Source organism: Ixodes scapularis, unplaced genomic scaffold (assembly GCF_016920785.2).
Source record: "Ixodes scapularis isolate PalLabHiFi unplaced genomic scaffold, ASM1692078v2 PGA_scaffold9__187_contigs__length_104089568, whole genome shotgun sequence".
In the NCBI taxonomy this organism is placed as follows: domain Eukaryota; kingdom Metazoa; phylum Arthropoda; class Arachnida; order Ixodida; family Ixodidae; genus Ixodes; species Ixodes scapularis.
The window spans coordinates 10,791,240-10,811,364 of record NW_024609884.1 but is presented as its reverse complement, the minus strand read 5'-3'; the positions used below and the strand labels follow the sequence as shown (position 1 = coordinate 10,811,364).

General features: G+C 44.0%; 1 protein-coding gene across 1 annotated transcript in view; it reads right to left on the bottom strand.

The window, feature by feature from the left end:
* The window catches only part of LOC8036832 (oxidative stress-induced growth inhibitor 1), a 58,884-nt gene extending 41,469 nt beyond the window's left edge, over window positions 1-17,415 (bottom strand). Inside the window, exon 1 of the mRNA XM_029977708.3 lies at window positions 17,092-17,415. Coding sequence (XP_029833568.1) covers window positions 17,092-17,124 — 33 coding nt within the window. The 5' untranslated portion in view covers window positions 17,125-17,415. The remainder of the gene's footprint in view (window positions 1-17,091) is intronic.
* Window positions 17,416-20,125: the final 2,710 nt, after the last annotated feature.

The following is a 20,125-nucleotide window of genomic DNA, read 5'->3' as shown; positions in this document are numbered from 1 at the left end:
TATCTAAAAATACGAGTGACCTGGCCGCTTGGAAGCTCCTCAGCAATAACCCGGTTGCACTTGGATAGGCAAATGTCACACAACACAGGGGCAACTCATAACACGTCCCACAAGGGCAACCTTTATTTGTGTAATGAGTGATGTTTTTGTAGCGCGCACGTGGTTGTTATCTCGGCAGCATCTCCTTCGCGGTCCCACCAGCAACGGACTACCGAGATAACGGCAAGGTGCCGTCCCCATACCCGGGGACAACTTTTCTTGGCATTTCCAGGGAGAGGAGGAGAGCCCGCGCACAGTTTTAGTCAGCGCTCAAACTGGGAGAGAGAACGCGTGCTTGTATCTTCGAATGCATTGCCAAGAAAAGTTGTCCCCGAGTAGAGTACGCCACTCTTCAACGCATCCCTTTGGGGCACTCCTTCTGCGCCCAGTTTCAGAATCGGGACAGGAAAACGTGAAAAATAATGCATCAATATCTCAAAGCCAGGTTTCTTTTTGCTAATCTTATCAATTGGTATATCCTGTAATAACGACTGCATTCGAAACTTCAATTGTAGCGAGCCGATAAAGAAACGTTAATTCAAATGCTAATAAATGGGTTATAGTTCATTCGCAAACTAATTGTGGTCGGCCACCATCTACCAGTAATATCAATTAAAACAGATCATCCTTCATATAGCCACAGGCCTTGCGCGGATACCATCGCACTACACCTTCACTTTTACGATGCCATCTGCTGCAGAACATTAAAAAAAAAAATGTACGCCAACACAAGCCAGAACCCAAAAAAGGATTCAGATGCCGGCGATCGATTCACGCAATACCAAGGGAGCAAGATTTTTATCAAGTCCTGATAGCTCGTTTCTAAGAACGCCATAAAGCTGGTCCGACCCAACGTACTGCATCTCCGGTCGTACCGCGAGCACGTCGAATTTTGCGAACCAGTGCGTCCATGGCCGAACGAACTCAAAAGAGACGGCGTAACGGTCACGGACGTTTCTGGGCCAATCAACTTCCAGGCAAAACGCCCCTGTAACACGGCGAATTTCCAAGCCGTTTAGACGAAAGACACTTGGGAGGATCAACGAAGCAGCTCATGCTTTTGGCGCACACGTTTCACGTGGCACGCAGTGGTGACTTCCGGTTCAGAACTAGACCGCGGGTTTCGCAGTAACTACAGAATTCTCAATTCAGTTCAAAAACAAAGTTTTTGCTATTTAAGTATACACGCTGACTTGTATGATGATCAAAAAATATGTGTGTGGGCGATAAACATGTCTTAGAAACCCCGTCTGAGCTCGTTAAGGCTATTCTCAAGCTTCCACATGTACGTGTTAACGTTCATTTAGTTTTAATTTAAACTGCAATGCCTATGCCCTCATAAGATTGGTTCCTCAGTAGAAAGGAACTAAACGAATAATCTGATACAAAATTAAGCTATAATGCAGCCCCCAGCTACACCTTATTACGTTTCTTTAGAAATCATCTCGCTATGCCCAATTATCCTTCCCTAAATCTCGAATAAAAAAAAAAATTAGGCGAATCATGCCCATCATTTTTCCCAAGCCATCGCAGTCTATCCTGTATACTAGCCATGATTCTATTTCGAGCATTTTACTGCAAGGTACAATTATCACATGGCCAGGGGGACATAGTATAGGGGGCTAATCGTATCCGATCAGTCGGATAATTAAGTAAACTCCGTTAATTTTCGATCAGTGAACACAGGCATATGGTTCCAATTAAAAACTTGCTGAGCGTCATCCAAAAACCACTAAATCTGTATCTTTTTTTCAGAAAGACTGAGCGTATGAGAAGCGCAGTAGTGCGCTAAATCTACCACTCGTGCAGCAGAAGCGAGGCTACCGGTGCGATAAAGCTCCCGCGCGATATTTCCGTCTCTTATCAAAGACCCAGTGTCTTGTACCTGTTCCACAAGCCTTTCTGAAAGACTTTCTGAAATAAAAAATTAATGATGTTGTGATTTTTGATGACGCTCAACAAGTTTCTAATTGGAACCATATGTAAATTTTCACGAATTAAGAAGTTACTAGTCCGTTTTAATTACTCAGCGAAGTAATTAGTACGTATCGCGCATTTTCTGATGTCCGCCACCACGAGTAGTGCGGTCCCGAGAAAGTCACCTTTTTACCTGGAATACACTAACAGTAGGAATTTTTGTCAGTCTTACGTGAAAGATAATATATATATATATATATATATATATATATATATATATATATATATATATATATATATATGCGTGTGCGTCCGTGCGTGCGTGCGAGTGCGTGCGTGCGTGCGTGCGTGCGTGCGTGCGTGCGTGCGTGCGTGCGTGCGTGCGTGCGTGCGTGCGTGCGTGCGTGCGAATTGTGCGCGTGCACCATCTCGCTCCGCTTTCAGCTCACACGCGATGGCACTGTGGCGAAACGCGGTCCGCAGAACCGCGATGCTCACCCCGCAGATGTCGCTTCTCCGCAGTGGACCAGTGCGCGGTGGGGAGGCACACTTAACGAAGCTTGCTAACTCGTGCGAACAGACCACGAATGATTCATATTGCGGAACTTTCAAGGCGCGTCAGCTTTGGATACGATGATCGTGTCGAATATTACTTTACTCGAAGCGATAATCGCATATTTTTAGTATCAGCATAAGCCAATCGGAGTCTGAGCTATTACTTTCGGAAGTGCGAAAGATAAATTAACTTTTGGCGCAAGCTCGGAGAAAATGTCTAGTGAAATGTAGCAGGATGTGGGAAGGTAAGTACTTTGGAGCAGTTAGGGGCAAACGGTGCAGTAATCGTATCACGAGGTTTATTTTTGTTTTCACCAGGAACCAGTTTGCTTTAACAGAGATACCATACACGGGGAAAAATTTCAAGGTGAGGGTGAAACCATCAGAACACTCGAAAATAAATGTGAACAATGGCACGTGAACAGAGAGAAGCGTATCGTACAACACAGAACGTTACACGTTTGTTGGGTATCTGGATGTTTACCTGTCAAAGAGCAACAGCTCGAAAGGTCGCTCTCCTAACTTTATTTGCCCATCTTTTCTTTTCTCTTTTTTACAATATCTGATAACGCTGGTGTATATATAGTATGGTAGCAGCGCGTATCAACCTTCGACCGCACAAGGGAACGCTATAGAAGACGAGCTGTACGCCAAATTAATGCGCCGAACTCAACCGGCTAATGGAATATCAATAGAACTCGGACTTCGCGGTCGTCGATCGTTAATTATACTCGCTGCGGGCGTCATGGGGGAAAGTTCTATTCACTCTTACAGGTGCGTGAGTCGGCACTGTTCACCCGGCAGTGCATTGTGCGTCTGTGCGTGCCCGATCGATCAATCTTGCCGGAGTCTCGTCGTAGATGACGCGCAGCGGCAGGGTGACAAAGATATTCGCTTCTCCGTCGCTACAGCAAATAAGCCACGACAGGAAGAAAAGCCGCGGGCGCGCGCGTTTGATTAATCTGTCTCCGCACCGTAATTATAACAGGTAATTAGGCGGCCACTTTACGGAAGTCTGCCCGTCATTGAGGTCAAAATGCCCAACATTAAAAGATCTTCGACGGGAGCTAGAACAGCTACGACAGCCTCTCGTAAACTTTCGCCTATACGGCTTCAGCTACAGTCGCTTCTCGGAAGATATCGAGAGAGAGGCAAAAATAATCAAACAATGCTACAGTGTTTTTTTGTTGTTGTTTTTTTTTTGTTTTTTTTTTTCGCTGTTGACGCGACGCTAAGATAATCCTGTAAACGACTTTGCTTCGACTTCGCGAGTTTGAGTCCGGCTGGAGGTACCGGGACACCTCGAAACAGTGTTGCCAGGTCTACTGATTTATCAGTAGATCTACTGATTCCGTTCCGGGTCTACTGATTCACTGAAAAACAAGAAAATCTACTGACTTTTTTTTTAGTAAACATATTAAAAATTTATTATATGGCCCCTTCAGTTCCCAGTGCCGCCCACCAAAGGAAACTCATAATGTCCCAGAATTAAAAACGAAGCACTGGCTAGATGGCCCAGAAGCTTGTCCTATTCGAGTGACGTAGTCGTATATTCATCTATCTATTCACCCAGAGCAGGTTCGGCAGGTTCGACGGTGACATCCGGGCCAGAGCCATATATGAAGAGAGTTTGGCTAGTCTATGATCTCGCCGTAACGTCCCTCTCCCGAGTGAGCCAATCAGCCCGCGGCGCAGAGCGAGAGGTGTTTGCGCATGCGCCTGAACTCTCGGCTGCTCCTATACAATCTACTAGAATAGCTTCGAGTTGAGCGGAGAGAGCCGCAATTTTCATTCATTCGTTCGGCGGAATGCATGGGATCGACATCCAAATTTCAGTTATTTTCTTTTATTTGGCAGGCCGTGGCAAGAAAATGATATAATCCTATTCCTCGGTGGCTTAAAAAGCTAACGAATGAAGTTTCGCCACGTTTGAACGCAAACTTTGGGTCAGGCGAAAAAGAAATAAGCCCGTAGCAGACAACGCGTAGCCTCAACAGTGCTCCGGACCAACAGCGTTGCTACAAAAACCTTCCACAGCCCAGTGAGGAAAGTTGGCAGCATGCAGAGGACTTCCATTGGACATGTTCGCGCGCACTTGCCGGAGCGTCTTGTTTCGGTTTTGTTTCAATCATAGCGACAGGTGGACGTCGCACTGTCGCCTTCATCTGTAATCCCAAAAGTGCCTCAGTCTCGATTCTAAAGAATAATCCTCGAAACAGTCAATAATGACTAAAACAAAAACATTTATGGTGTCATTTTAATTTGTCCTTCATATAAAGTTACTTGAGAACTGGTCTCGTTTTTTTCTTTCATTTTTATTTGTGTTTATTACCATGTTATTTGTCACTCTATACTATTTCTTTGAAGTGTGTATTAATGGAGATAGCAAAACATGGCAAAACACATATTTCGTGGAATCTACTGATTTTTGTGCAAATCTACTGACTTTTTGGGGATCAATCTGCTGACTTTTTTTTTCTCCATCTGGCAACACTGCCTCGAAAGCACTACGTGCAGGCTTGCAGATATATTACCCCGAAAAAGTCACCTATTACAATGACAATTACACCCAATCAAAAAGCCTTCGATTGCATTGAGTATAACCTAAAGAAAAATTCAGACAAATTTTGCCACTTTACTAAACAGCGCGTGCGTGAAAGTAAGCCGGATATTTGCCTTCGTGATGAAACCGAGTACCAATGTCCTCCGGCGGATACAGCAGCTCGTTTTGCCGCGAATTCTAGTCCGTGTTATTCATCTCTACATTTAGGTAGCTATTTAAGTGCAATTAATGTTGAATGTTTCCATTATCTCTCTTCTTTTACTGTTAGCATTGAAGATATTTTAGAAGCTATAAAAGAACTGAAACCCAAACTATCGATCGGCATTGATGGAATGCCTAGTTTTATTATAAAAGGTTGCCGCTATATCTTTGCTCCTGTTCTAATGCACATTTTTTTTTTTAATTTGTCTCTTGCACAGGGTTATTTCCCAGAACTTTGGAAATTCCCTGCGGTGGTGCCCATTTTTAAATCTGGTAATTCCACATTGGTAAAAACAATTACCACCCTGTGTCCTTATGTGGCTTCGCTAAAGTATTTGAAAAAGTAGTACATAAGCATATATAACTCATATTTAAGCACAATTATAACTGAAGATCAGCATGGATTTGTGAAGGGAACGTCCACTGGATCTAACTTATGCTCGCTTTTCAATATCTCAGCGCCAGCTGTATCCAGTAGGGAACAGGTGGACGGGATTTACTTCGACATGTCGGAAGCGTCCGACCGTGTTAATCATGATATGCTGCCACAAAAGCTCGCTTTACATGGTTTCAGCCCACAACTGAGTGCATGGTTTTCTAGTTATCTAGGTGGTCGTCGCAACTCTGTTCGGGTTGATAATATAGCTACTCCGATGAGTTGGTTTCGAAATCTGGAGTGCCTCAGGGCTCCATCCTGGGACCGCTTTTGTTTCTTTTATTTCAAAATAATATTGTTTCCCGTGTTAGTGTTGCAAAAATTCTTCTCTTTGATGATGATTTTAAGCTGTTTCTAAGTGTGAAGTCACTGTTGGATTGCACTCGCCTTCAAGCTGATATAGAACATGTTTCGAATTGGTGCGTCAAAAACTGCTTGGCGCTTAATCCCAAGAAATCTGAACATATTGTGCTATCTAGAAAGCGTGAGTTCATTTGTTTTTCCCACAACATTGAAGGCGCTTCGATCCCCCGCGTATCTGCTATCAGGGATCTGGGTGTTCATATTGATAGTGCACTGGTTTTCAATGAACACGTGTCCATAACCGTTCATGCTGCGTTTACAGTGTTAGGCGTAATTTCTCGATTATGTCGCCAATTTTCATCGCCCTTTTGTGTGTTGCATTTTGTTTAAGTCACTAGTTAGATCACGGTTAGAATTCGGCTAGGTCATCAGGAATTCTTTATCCATATCACCAGGCAACTGCAATCGAAAACGTACAGAAACGAATGATAAGAATAGTAGTACACAACCGCTATATTGGAAGAGGGTGTTTTTATCCTTATGAAACGTTACTTAGACGATTCGCGCTACACCAGCTTGCGTGAGGAGGCAGTTTAGAGATTTTATATTTATTCACAAAGTTGTCCATGGCCATGTCAGATCAATGGATCTATTACCATCCATAGACTTCAGTGTTTCGTCAAGAGTCAGTCGAAATTCATCAACGTTTCTTGCGTGTCTTCTGTATACCCTTTGCCACGGATTCAGTTGGACTTCAATAAGAAAGAGCATCTGGATATTTCCATGTGCCTTAGGGAGTTTACCTCGCTTGTTCGCGAATGGATGTCTATCGCCTAAATATGGTAAGACGATTTGTGATGTGTTGTGTCTCAGCAATCTTTGGCTGTTCTTACTATATTACGTGCACCACTCTGAAGACTGAAAAGTTTTTTGTGGGCACAAAAAACATTATTATTATTATTATTATTATTATTATTATTATTATTATTATATTACTAAATTACTCGGTCCCAACTGGTCAATAGTTTAAGAAATAACCGCTACGTCTGTATTATTTTTCTAGTTCGCGTGATTATTGCGGCATTGTTTAATAGATATAATCAGTGACTTTAAAAAAAAAAAAAAAAAACTGCTCTAGTTTTAACCTTGGAGGCAAGTTTTCTATTTGCGACTCCAGCGGCCTATAGGGGACGCCACTATCGGGCAAATATGGCGGTCAAATCAAGGTCCTCCCGTGCCATGTGCCAGCTCAACGCATAACGCTGGGACACCAGCAAGCATTGGACTCAACATTGGCTCCCCCGCGTTTTATCCTTCACGTTTCGAACCTACGGCGATGTTTTGGGGTAAGCGAACTTCCAGAGGCTTGACTTTCTTCGAGGAAACGAGGAAAGGACTGCCCACTGTCCTTCCACGCTGCTGATGAACGTTGATAAACGCAGAATGTCTCGCTCACGCGGTCATATAGGTCGCGTGCAGAGCAACTTGGGTCACAAGGTGATACTACGGTTACGACACAGTCACCGGTAGAACTGTTCTGTCGCGCAAACCAGCGACAACATGTGAACACGAAGCCAGAAGAGACGAGCAGGAGTCGCGAAGGGACCTGTTCCGGCCAGTTTAGTGTTTTCCCGCTAGGTGCCGTTCATTTTGGTGGAGTCGCGAATAGACAATTGCAAGCACGGCGCCTCACATGGTGCCCCATGCGTGCAAGCAAGTGCAGCATGCGCGTGAACGTGGCTTTGGCAAGCTTGTAATTGCAAGCACTTGCCCGCCCGAGCAGAGTCATGGCGGCGGCCAGATGCCCTGCTTGAAACTGTCTTGTTCACGTTCCACACAGACTTCTGACAGCTACTGCAGCCAATGCTACAAGCGCGAGAAAACGAGGTCGAGGCTTTGAAACGCCCTTCCGCAGAACGAGCGCTCGCGCTAGACAGGCACATCTCAAAGCCAGGAGCACAGGCTACCTCGAGTTTGTAGCATTGGCTGTAGTCTCAGCTTTAAGCGGCGATGCAACAATTTTTGTACTTGACGCAAATACCCCTTAAAACGGATCCTTGACGTTAATGACCTATGAAACACGCGTTCGTTATTCACCCCACGCAATAGAAGTCACAAAAAAAAAATTAAAAAAAACGAACAGCGTTCACCCTTTCAACTCGCAGCCAAAACAAGCGGCCACGTGATCTGGAGCCGATTATATGCCGCCAATGTTGATCATAGCCACGCCCTGGGGTTGGCAAAGCACACGGACACGCGCTGAGTTCCAGACATTGTTATGGCTCGGCTCACTGTCGTCGTTGCAGCGATTGGACACGGGCCACTACCCGAATGCTTCTCGAGCTAGTAATTATTACGAGCCCAAATCAAGTGCCCACGCAATGCTCGGGTCCAATCTATGAACCGCATTCAAATATCGTCACTTGGGAATACTTCAATCCCCACGTTACGTCATCAAATTTTGCAAAGGAGAGATTGAATGAAAATTATCGATTTTGTCCTTGAAATTACACCGCAACAAAGGAGTTTCTTGGCCAGTGGCGTTGCGTGCGAGCATCCTTGAGTCCCACTAGTGCCAGTAAGCTCGTGTAAAGTGAATAACATTCTAATTGAATGTCGTTGCTCCGTTCCTTTAATAAAAATGAAGTTTTATTATATATATATATATATATATATATATATATATAGAGAGAGAGAGAGAGAGAGAGAGAGAGAGAGAGAGAGATGTTTTGGGCACACCCTTCCCTGGCTTGGCGAAGTGGGAAACAAGGCAAACACGCGCCGATGTCCCATAACGGGCTTCTGGCCGGAGGGAGCCGTTTCCAGGGCTCGTGCGTATGGCCTGCTTTGTTCGCTTTCCAAAGTCACGAAGATACGCGTGCGGAGCTGGGAATTCGTAAACATTGCGACAGTGTCCTCCGCCGCGGGGGATGCTCCAGCTGCATATGCCATCGATCGTGCAGAGGAGGCACGCAATATTCCGAATGCCGATCCAATATATATATATATATATATATATATATATATATATATATATATATATAAATGTTTGGTGTGTCATAAAAAAGAAAGAAAAGAAAAACGTCCAGGCTACAAGAAAACAGAAGAAAAAAAGAGAAAAAACATGTACGAGACAAAGCACCCTAGCTAAAGGATGCTACAATTAAAGCGGCATATTCGCGAATTTTGAAATCGGTTCCTAGAGAAAGCTTTTGTCAGGAAAATAGAATGACCTAATTGAATTTGATTAGCCCTCGTTTCCCCGGGCACGCGGAAGCTTGGGTCTCCTTTAGCGTAAACGAATGAGGGAGCCTATCGGTGAACACAGTGTGAACAGGAAGACGAAACGCGTAGGAATCGAAGGACAGGCACGTAAACGGCGGGACACGGTTAGTGCGAACACGATATCGACAGCTTTTCGCATTTGTTTTCTTGGACAGGGTATTCACGAACGTCTAATCTTAGCGCTCACGTTTGTGCTCCGAATGAGCACGTTCCAGCGTACTAGTAGTTTGAACTGCATCTTTTCAGTTGTAAAAAAAAAAAAAAAAAAAAAAAAAAAGGTCATCTCTCATTTGCGTTGTGCCGCGCTCGGTACGATTCTTTCATTAAACATTGCAACGTTTAAAGGGGAGGCTGACACACTTTTCAGAAAAAATTGAGTTCAGCTGCCACCTGTGACTGGTTACAGGCATCATGACGTCATCATTGGTCTCTTTCGAGCCAGCTGTTCATGGCTCCACAGAGAACACAAGAACGAATAACAGAATTAATTGTTTTATTCTAATCTTGCTGCCTTGAGCCAGCAAAGAAAAAAAAATCCAAACTATTTAGAAAACCTACTGGTGTCTCGACGCTAGGTGACGACTTTAGAAGGAAAGCAGCAGCTGGGATGCAGGTCAGTTCACGGGTGAATTTAGCTGGAAGGCTCGCTTGCGGTCATCTCTAGTCACAAATCTTTCGGCGACAAAAAAAAAATACAAATGCAAATAACTAACGATCTTCGTGTTGACAGAGAAAACGTCACGCAACACCTCGATACCTCTTGTTTTGCTTTTATAGTAAGCCATTTGACACAAACCACAAAGTGCCATTTTTTACACTTTACGTTGCAGGGTATGGCTGCTGCACCCTACAATACAGCCAGTGGACCTGGCGAAATGAAGGCCCGAAACGCGTGGAGCGTGTAGCGGCGCTGACAGTGCTGTACGCGTAATATCAACTCGAAGAAATGAACAAATACATTCATTGCGGAAATAAATCGTCAAACAACCTCACCAAAGTCTTGTAGCCCTGAAGGGAAATTAATTGGGAAGTAATGGAATCACTTTCTAAAATTATTCCGTAATTGTAATTAATTAGTTTATGCAGCGCTGTATCAGAGCTATCACTTTCATAGCGCGAAGTCGACACCGCATCGGCAAGGTCAGCGTTAACTAATAGCACCGAGGTAGAGTACTGCGGTGTGCGTGTGTGAACATGCCTTAATTGTAATTCACTGCTTTCGGTGCAAAGTAATTGTCAGTGTAATTAAATTACGCTTTAGAAGTAATTTGCCCCAATCTGCCCGAAGGCCACAGGATGGCCATGAACCGCGCATGAAGCCTGTAGCTTCGATCGAAAACGGCCGAGTGGACACCAACGGAGCGTAACCAGCGTGCTGCCAAAAATGAACCGGGTAGGAGTAATGCTCACGCATAAAGAGCACGTGCCTTTGAAACACACGCGTATATATACATGTATACACGCACAACCACGCACATCTACAAAAATTAAAAATTAAAATAGTCATTTTCTGCTACGTATGATGGAGCTTGATGTCGCCAAGGGCCGCAGTACTCCTAATACGACCGATCAGTTTTGTTTCAGTAGACCATCGAAACCTCGTTGTTACCCGTGAACGCAGTTCGCGCTTGATAATGACTCAATAAACACTGTACGCTCGAAGTAATAATACGAATAATTCAAAGCCGTTTACAATTCTTCGAGTCGTTCGTCCTTGATAAACATACGGCATGTGTGTGTGTGTGCTGTGCAGTGGATTCCGTACCTTCACTTCACAATATTCTTACAGCTAAACCGCAAAAGAAAGTGTTCTCCGCACCCTCAGTCTGTTGTACCTTCCAGCAAACTAACACACTGAGTCGGGGACAAATTCAGCGGTCCTATCGCGGCTAACAGTTGTAAAGCTCAAATTTGGGCCAGGCTCAAATTTGGGCCAGGCCCAAATTGGGCCTGGCCCAATTTTTCGCCAGCCCTCTTTAAAAAAAAAATAATTATATAATAATTATATATTTGGGAACATTTTTTGTTCCTTCAAAAGCGCCCTTGCTGTCAAGTCGTCAGTTATTTTCTCACGTGCTCAAAAGTTGGTGTAATTAAAGTCTAACATGGCGACCGCTCGAGATCCGTCAACCAATGCTGAAATAAGTAATACTACTAACAATAAATAAAAAGAACGAGACAACAAAAGTAACGAGAATAACGACACTCGCAGTTCCAAGGGACGCGACGCCACGCAGCGGAAAAGAAGCGAAGAAGAGAAGCGGGGAGCTACCGCCTGTCCAAGAGTGCAGCGAAAACTGCCGCGGCCTGGCGGCCGAAAGTAGAAGCGGAGGGACGGAGGAAATGAGGAAATGAGAAACGGAGGATGATCATGTTGGCTGCGCCAAATGCAGTCCGCAGAGGGGAGGTGGAAAGTAGCGTTTTAGTCTGTGCCAACGTCGAGCGTCTTGTTTCTTCAAGAGCATTTCCCCGCAGATGTTCCGAACTAATAGCTCTGGAGCTGACATAAATGTCCTTTTTTGTTTGTAAGCTGTGTTACCTTTTCGTCAAGGCATGGGTATCATTACGCAAGTTGAGCGCCAACATCCCAAACTTGGAGAAGAAAAGCGAGACGCTGTACGAGTGCTCGGGCGAACGTCGGCCCATTTCAGCGCCAAAGTCGTCATGTTTATTGATGGCACAAATACAGGGATGCTTTTCGGCCTCATCTCTTTTGCAAACCTCGGTGTATTTCGGAGACCTACCACGTGTGGGCGCCATTACCGGCGATTATCCGTAACAATGAGATGCGCGCCGAACGACACCGGAGCAAACCAGACGCAAAAGGGAAATAAGTGCAGAATAAGCGGTGTTCCTCGGTCGAGACTCGATGCAGATGTCGTATTCGCGGTGATTGCGAAGGTCTATTTCGGTTTACAGTCACCGAGCTGACGACTCATTCGGAGCTTCGAAATGTCACGGCATGTCGTAAGAGTTTTTTACACGAGATGAATCGAGTACGCGGCGGAACAACGGAGTCTTCCCCGTCCAAAGATTAACTTGCGTCAAGCCCAAAGCACTAGGCGCCTGGGAGCGTTCTTCAGAGCGCGTGGGGTCACCCTAGTATAACGACTTTTGGAGATTGCGCCCGCAGAAATGTCTACACCGAACTTGAAACCCGGAGAAACCCGAGTGCCAGAAACTGGCAACATATCACTCTAGTCACGACGCTCTATTTATAGCACTCCAACGGATGTCAACGAGCGAAGCGAGTTAGCAAGTGCTCCGAATACTCTGGTTCAATACTTATTAATACATCAGCTCTTTCAGAGCTCGGTGGCAGCCTGAGCTCCAAAAGCGACCCAAACGAATGACGATCGTAACACTTGACAAACTCATATCTAATGCACCGTGCAACAGTGTACCCCATATTAACGTTTCAGCTGTGAAAAGGGTCCTTCCGTCTCAAACGTCCAAAACGCTGCGCTCGACCATTTCCGATTTTTAAAAGAAAATTCGTGGCTTTTCACCCCAAGGTCCTTAAACGTTTCCAAAAATATTTTCGCCGAAAAAAAAAGAAAGAATTATGGCGTGAGCGTGGTTTGAATTTCTAAAATGGGCGTAAAACTAGGCATCAGTCAATAATTAAAGAAAATTCAGATTTTCTTCGAAACGCTTCAGAACTTGCGTTATGAAACTCGAACGGCTTTTAGCTTGCGATGTTTAAATGACTATGCAATTTTTATCGTTAAAATCTTTTTCTTAATTCAACAAAATGCACAAAATAAAAAACTTTCCTCGGTTTTTTTTGTTTTTTTTTTTAATTTTTGTTATCGCTTTGCGTCTGGCAATTAAAACTATTTTTATTTGAAGCCCTGTAAATGTATTACAAACAAAATGTTTGAAGCTGTACAACAACATACTTCACAGACAAAAAAAAAAAAGAAGAAAAGCCTAAAGTTGTAAAAAAAAAATCAGTTTTGTGCCTAAACAGTCGTCTATTCTACCCTGAGGTAGCTCAAGTCAAAACACGAAACATAACGGCCTATAAGAAGAGTTCATTGTCTTTCATTTCTGAAAGTTTAATCAAAATGATTTTTGAGTAAATCGAGAATACAAATATTGAAGTTGAGCTCAACTGCAATATTTGTTTTATATACGATTAGTAGATCCAAAAATATGGTCCAGACGAAATTAACCGCTGGATGCGTTTTGAAAAGGTTTAATTAATAGAAGTAACCATATCTTTTTTTCGTCCATTCAGCAGCAACAAACGCTTGACATTTAGACTTTAGTTGAGTTCATTAAACACGGTTTTCAATTATACAGCCTACATCTATTAGCACCGTAGAATAATAACACACTCCTCCCTCCCTCCTCCCCCCCCCCCCCCCCCCCAGCAACAAAAAATTGTGACACCCCTCAAAAATTTCCGACATTCCGCAAAAGTTGGAATCCTGGATAAACCCCTGGTTCACTGCAGCCCGTGGTAAGGCGAAACGGAGTACAGTAGGGATCTCGCTCCATCGTCCACACGTTTTCTGAAGAGATGTCCCTGTCCGGAGATGCCGACGCCGATCAGGCATCAAGTTTCGGAGTGAGAAGAGCTGACATCGGGTACAAAGGGTGCAAAACGAGCCTGCTATGCAGTGGCGGCACGTACAATTATCACGCGATAACCGCCGTTCTTTGCATTGCAGCAGAAAAGAAGGACGAGTGGAAGTGGCCGTGGCAGCCCGCGGCGCATCTTTAGCTGTAAACAGTGACTGTGTACGCCAGGCAGTTACGAGTCAAGAATGCGCATGCGCAGAACCCTCTACGGAAATCACATTCCCGAACAGAAATTGCTTCGCGTGCGCGCAAAGGAGTCTATACCATATGAGCGAATGACGTTTTAGAGAAGCGTCATTCGCTAAAACGTCATTAGCGAACCATTTCAGCGAATTGACGCTTTGGCGAATTACTGGGGGCGCGTGTTAAACCCCCCTTCCCGCTGCGTTCACGCCGCTTCGCGGCGACAGTCAGCGGCGGCTCATTATAAAAAAAGGTTAACCCACCTGGTTCACCCGTAAATGCCGCTTCGAGGCGGCCGAGCATGCGCTCAAGTGTCTTTCGATCAAAACTCGGCGTTCGCTAAAACGTCGTTCGACCAACTGAGTGCCACCCCGCGTCAGGTGGCGTGTTGTGCAGTGAAGAGGCGGCGTTCGCTAAAACGTCGTTCGACAACTGAGTGCCACCCCGCATCAGCGAAAGTGTACAAGTATCTATATATGAAAAGTCTTAACACTAGGTGGACAAACCGAACCCGCAAGCTGAGATTTAAATACATTCAACGAGATGGAGCCGATCAGAACATAACAGTGGAAAAGGGAGTAAAGGAAACAGAGAGGAAATTGTGGGAAGAGAGAATGCAGGGGAAATCAGCTTTAGCAATATACAGGGCACAAAAACAAGAAATAAAGAAGGAACAGCTGTATGATAATTCAGTGGGGAGCTCTTTGTTGTTTGAGGCTAGAACGGGGGTGCTGCGAACGAAAACGTATAGGGCTAAATTTCAGGAAGTAGACACTCTGTGTGACGTATGCAACCGCGAAAGGGAAACTATAGAACATCTAATTTTAAGGTGCACGGGGCTTCGTCCCACCCTCTTGGGGGGGATGACTGCGGATTTGGAGGGGGCGCTGGGTTTTCCGGACATGAATGGACGAATTGATAAAGAAAGAATTGCGATTACTAAGAGGAGATTGGAAGATTGGTGGAAGAGATCTAGGGAAGGATAAAAAAAAAACATATAAAAATAGGCAATAAATTCAATTTAAAAGAGAGGGGGAACTGTTATAACAAAATACATACAAAAAAAAATAGTAGAAGGGATGACGAAATGTTAGGCTAGGTGGCGCAAGCTGCCGCCCGATACAAAGGGTATGGCCATTACCATCCATCCATCCAGATGGCGTGTTGTACAGTGAAGCGGCGCTAAGAAACAATGCCAGGTTGCGACGCGGAAGCTCAACTTCAATAATTGCTAACTCCATTTACACAGAATACATTTTGATTAAACTTTCAGATATGGAAGACAATAAACTATTCTTATAAAGCCGTTGTGTTTCGTATTTTTACTTGGACCACCTCAGTGTGGAATAGACGGCTGTTTAGGCAGCAAAACGGAAGTTTTTTACAACTTCAGAATGTTCTTTTTTTGTCTGGGAAGTATTTTGTCGTACAACGTTAAATTTTTTTTATTTGTAATACATCTGCAAGGCTTCCAACAAAACAAAAGTTTTAATTGACAGGCACAAAGCAATAATGAAATAAAAACTCGAAAAAAGTGACGATTTTTGTGTATTTTGTTGAATTAAAAAAAAACTATTAACAATAAAATGGCATAATCATCACAACATAGCAAGCCAAAAGCCCTTACGATTTCATAAAACAAATTTTGAAGTGTGTTAAAGAGAATCTGCATTTTACTCAATCATTGATTGATGTCTAGTTTACGCCCATATTAAAAATACAAACCGCCATTTAAAAAAAAAAAAAAAGAAAACGTTAATTTTATTTATTTTTTTAAAAGTCGGATATGGTTAAGCGCACCGTCTGGGACGGTGCGCTCAACCCCAAAACGAAAAGGCATTCCACCAGCTTTGTGGTGGTTTAAACGTGATACGCTACAAGCTGTCAAATTAAAAACTGGATGACACACAGATAGCACAAACACACTCTTTGAACGTCGTAATCAATTAGAAAATATCATTGGCGTAGAGCGTACAGGTAAGGTTCATTCATCATTCACACTTTCCAGAAAGCACACCGTCACGGTCACCTCTTGGCTCGGAACTTCGATTGATCAAAAGCCATGAGAAAATAGTCCACCAAAGTCCACGGTTATATTACAACTAAGTTCCAGTTCACCTGCCCGTGTCACTGAGTAAGCATCGGTACCGTGCCGGGAATGCACTATAGCCCGTGCGCGGTAGCCGAGAATCTAATCTACAAACTGTCCACCCCCCCCCCCCCCCCCAAAAAAAAAAAAAATATTATTATTATGTATTATTTTTTTATTATTATATATATATATATATATATATTTTTTTTTTTTTACTGCTTAACTTATAACTTTTGAATAATATAACGTTTAGTTCTGAAACGTTGGCATCTGGTTCGGACCAATAGCGCTAACTATAGCGTAATTTATTTATTTATTTATTTATTTGGTGGTGGTCAGTTCCCTCAAACAATAAAACACGAGAGCACTGAACTAACGTGCGGGCGCAGTAGAAAGAGGAAGAAGCATCTGGCATTACGCGAGGGCACGTTGCATAAATAAGGCTTGCTTCTGCATTTGACATCTACAACGTCTAGACTCTCGATCCTTCCGAAACATGAAATGAAAAAAAAAAGAGCTACACGTTGGCACATACTAACGAACTATTCATATCCTCATCTTAGTCCAGACGGTGGAGCGCAATGTTATGAGGCAAACGGGTAGGTTACTCAAACAAAGTTGCAATAGAAAACAAAAGGGGGCTGGCACATTTTGAAAGAACGCGGTTTTGGCCGCGAGCAGCGAACACTCAGGTTCGACAACGACGGCGTGTAAAGCTGTAGATTACTGAACATGAGCACGGAGGCACACCCTGACAAACACATTCAGCAAGACATCGGTTTCCTGTCATCCGTGGCGTGTACGATGACACATTTCCCACAATCAGATCTGAATTCGAGCAGGCGCTTAGCGGGCACTTTGAATTCAACCTCCAGGTGAGACGGCCCTGTTTTTTAAAACAGGCGATGGCCTAAAAAAGGTACCCACCTTGCTCTCGGAGGTGTATTGATAGACCTTCATGCTGAGCGCGGTCTCACGTTGCTCCAATGAATGGGAGTCGCCGAAGCCCTCCCGTAGTCGGCCGCCACATCGCAAATACGGGTCGGATTTTTACGTTAATATTCCTGAAATTTGAGATCAATACTGTACATGGTTTGTTCTCAGTCGGTGATCAAATAACGGCCCCGTAAACTAATACTGCAGCCGAGCAGAGCCGCACCGGCGAGGGATGCACTACCAGACCGGCGCTTCGCGTACTTCGTCTGCCTGTGGCAGCAGTAGGCTTGGCGTCGTTCCAGTCATTCATTCTGCTCTGGCCAGATGGCGCCACCACCACACCGGCTCATAAACTTGCTCAATAAATTGCGCTATGTCGTGTTATCTAGCACACAATCTTGCGAATGTGGGCAAATTTTCTTTAGCAACAAAAGTGCAAGTATAAATCAAGTTTATGCGAGATTATTTTGACTTGTTAAAACCAAATGAGTTTCTTTACATAAATATGAACGTATTCGAGATCACAAAACAGAGACGGCTAAAAGCGGCGAAGTTTCGGATTTTATGGTCTCTAGTTGGAACACCCGAATAGAGATGGCAGCACTTGAGGATGAACAAAAACGAAACTAGCAGTCTTATTTTGCGTGAAAAATGAAACTACCACCTCAGGTGCTCGAAACCACGCTTACAATAGAACGAACTTCACATAATACGCCGTTGTTTTTTTACACTTCTATCAACTCACTAAAGAAGACTAGAACTCTGAAGGAAACTTCTCAAACTGGATCCGTAACCCGGTCCTAAAACCAACAATAAACGAAATTTGGGGGACAACTAGAACCGGCACGGAACTGATATTATGGTTGCTGCGGATGAACGTAAACTAGAATAAGTTAACCGGTTGCCGATATATTATGACGGACTGTATGGAGGCTGGGGAAGTACTGTTTCCATCAAGTGAGTAGCAGTGTGCGATCGATAGAGATATAATGGTAGGAAGCGGACGGCATTCTTGGGTGCCGGAGATGCAGTTCGTTCTCAGCGCGCTGTGGCCCTTCTTTGAGTCCCTTAGTCCAGTTAGAAATGCCTATTTATATCCTACAGAATTTCTTCGCCATACTGTGTGTTCACTCTGATGCATAATTTCCGAGGGATAACTCCTTTTTCCATAAGAAATTTATTATTAACGCGTGGTTCCACGTTTGAACTACTACTTCTCCAACTTCTGTTACTTTTACCGCGCTTCACGCTAGTGCGTCGACGACTGTTCCAAGAGCGTACAGAGTCCGAGCATTACGCGAGCAATGCCACTCCCGCCCACGCGTCGTCATTTCGGTGCACCGTCTTAATTATAATTTAAATTTCACCGGTACCTCCGGAGCGAATGAAAGACAAGGTCCTAAAAAAAAAAAAAAAAACGATTGAGAGTACGACGTTTATATTTATTTTATTCGTGGCTCCTTGTATGTCAGCGCTACAAATCTGTTATACTTAGTTTTATCAGAAGTCAGAGTGCAGTTGAAGGCTCGAACATATACAAACATGGGGACATATACTAAAATCGCAAGTTAGGGGTCTGCGCTTTATTGGTTTAGCCGTTGATAGAACCAGTCATGAACACGTGACTGTTACAGTTGCAGTTACCTAGGCTAAAAAGGTAACTCTGTTACAGTTACAGTTACAGATCTCAGTGATTAACTTGTTACAGTTGCCGTAAAAGATTAACTCCATTACTCTCCCCTAACAGTTTAAAAAAAGTGTAAGCAATAACGCAAAAAAGAAACGATATTTTATGATTGACGAAAAATAAAAGAAAAATTTTTTGATGTTACACATTTCATGGTTATTTAACAGTACTGCAGACCCCGAGGTTGTTCTAGCAGATGTAAGACGTCGGAATACAAAAACAACATACCTGCGTCCATCTCTTTAATGAAAATCACTTTTTATACAGCTGTACAAGCAAATTAAATATATATAAAAAATCATATAGTGTATGACGCGGTGTTGGCTTGAAAAAATAGCAAAACAAGGCACCTTGGTGAATACCAAAAAACGGTAGAGGCATAAACAGATGCGCAAATTATGAAAAAGCAGAAAAAAAAAAAAAAAAACAGCACAGGAAGGCAGACGAACACGTGTCAAGACGTACTGTGTGTGTCCCCTTATTGGTGTTATCATTTTTCTTGAGCTTTAGCTTCGGACAGCTTCCCTTTCTCGATGGAGAGCCGCAGATGGCTGAGAATGAGCTCTCGCACGCCCAACATGTAGCAAGTGCTCGTGTCATTGTTGAGCGCGCGATTGGCAGAATCAAACAATTTCACATCAGACCTTTCCCCATGACAATGATCGACTTAGCTCAGCAAATCTTACACGTTTGCTGCTACGTGAGCAACCTTCGTGGTCCTCTAATTAAATAAAAACACTGTCCTGCTGTTTCAATAGACCTTTCTCTCAATTACCCAAACATAAACTCTGCCTTCTTGCACAGGAAATGGTGTCTCTTCGTCTTGGTCAGCATCAGGCCGGATGTGATCGCGGTGACGATGCCAGATGGCAGTGCCATAGTTCTGTTGTACCTGCAGCTTGTAAGTTCACTCCTAGACAAGATAGTAGCCTTTAGTCACTTGTTCCCTGGTCGGCTGTTCAACACACAATCTTCGTCTTTGACCCGAAACTCTCGTGTTCGAACGCTTCTTCGTGTCACCTGAAGGAACTGATGTCTGGTCACGTCAGCGACGTCACGTAGTCGCTGGAAGTGCAAGGCTCCTGCCTGGAGGGTACGTGCAATATTCGTGGCCTCCGCCACAAATTGTCCGACGGTCGCGGGTGGACTGCGCACAAGACCCACAAAAATGTTTTCTTTGACCCCCTGCATGAGGATCCTCAGTTTCTTTACTTCAGGAGCTGTGGGATCCATTCGGCCGCTTAGTCGAAGCACGTCCTCAACGAAGCTGACAATGTTCTCGTTGGGCCTTGAACCCTTGCCCGAAGCAGCTCCTCCGTGCGTTTTTGTCGCTGCTGG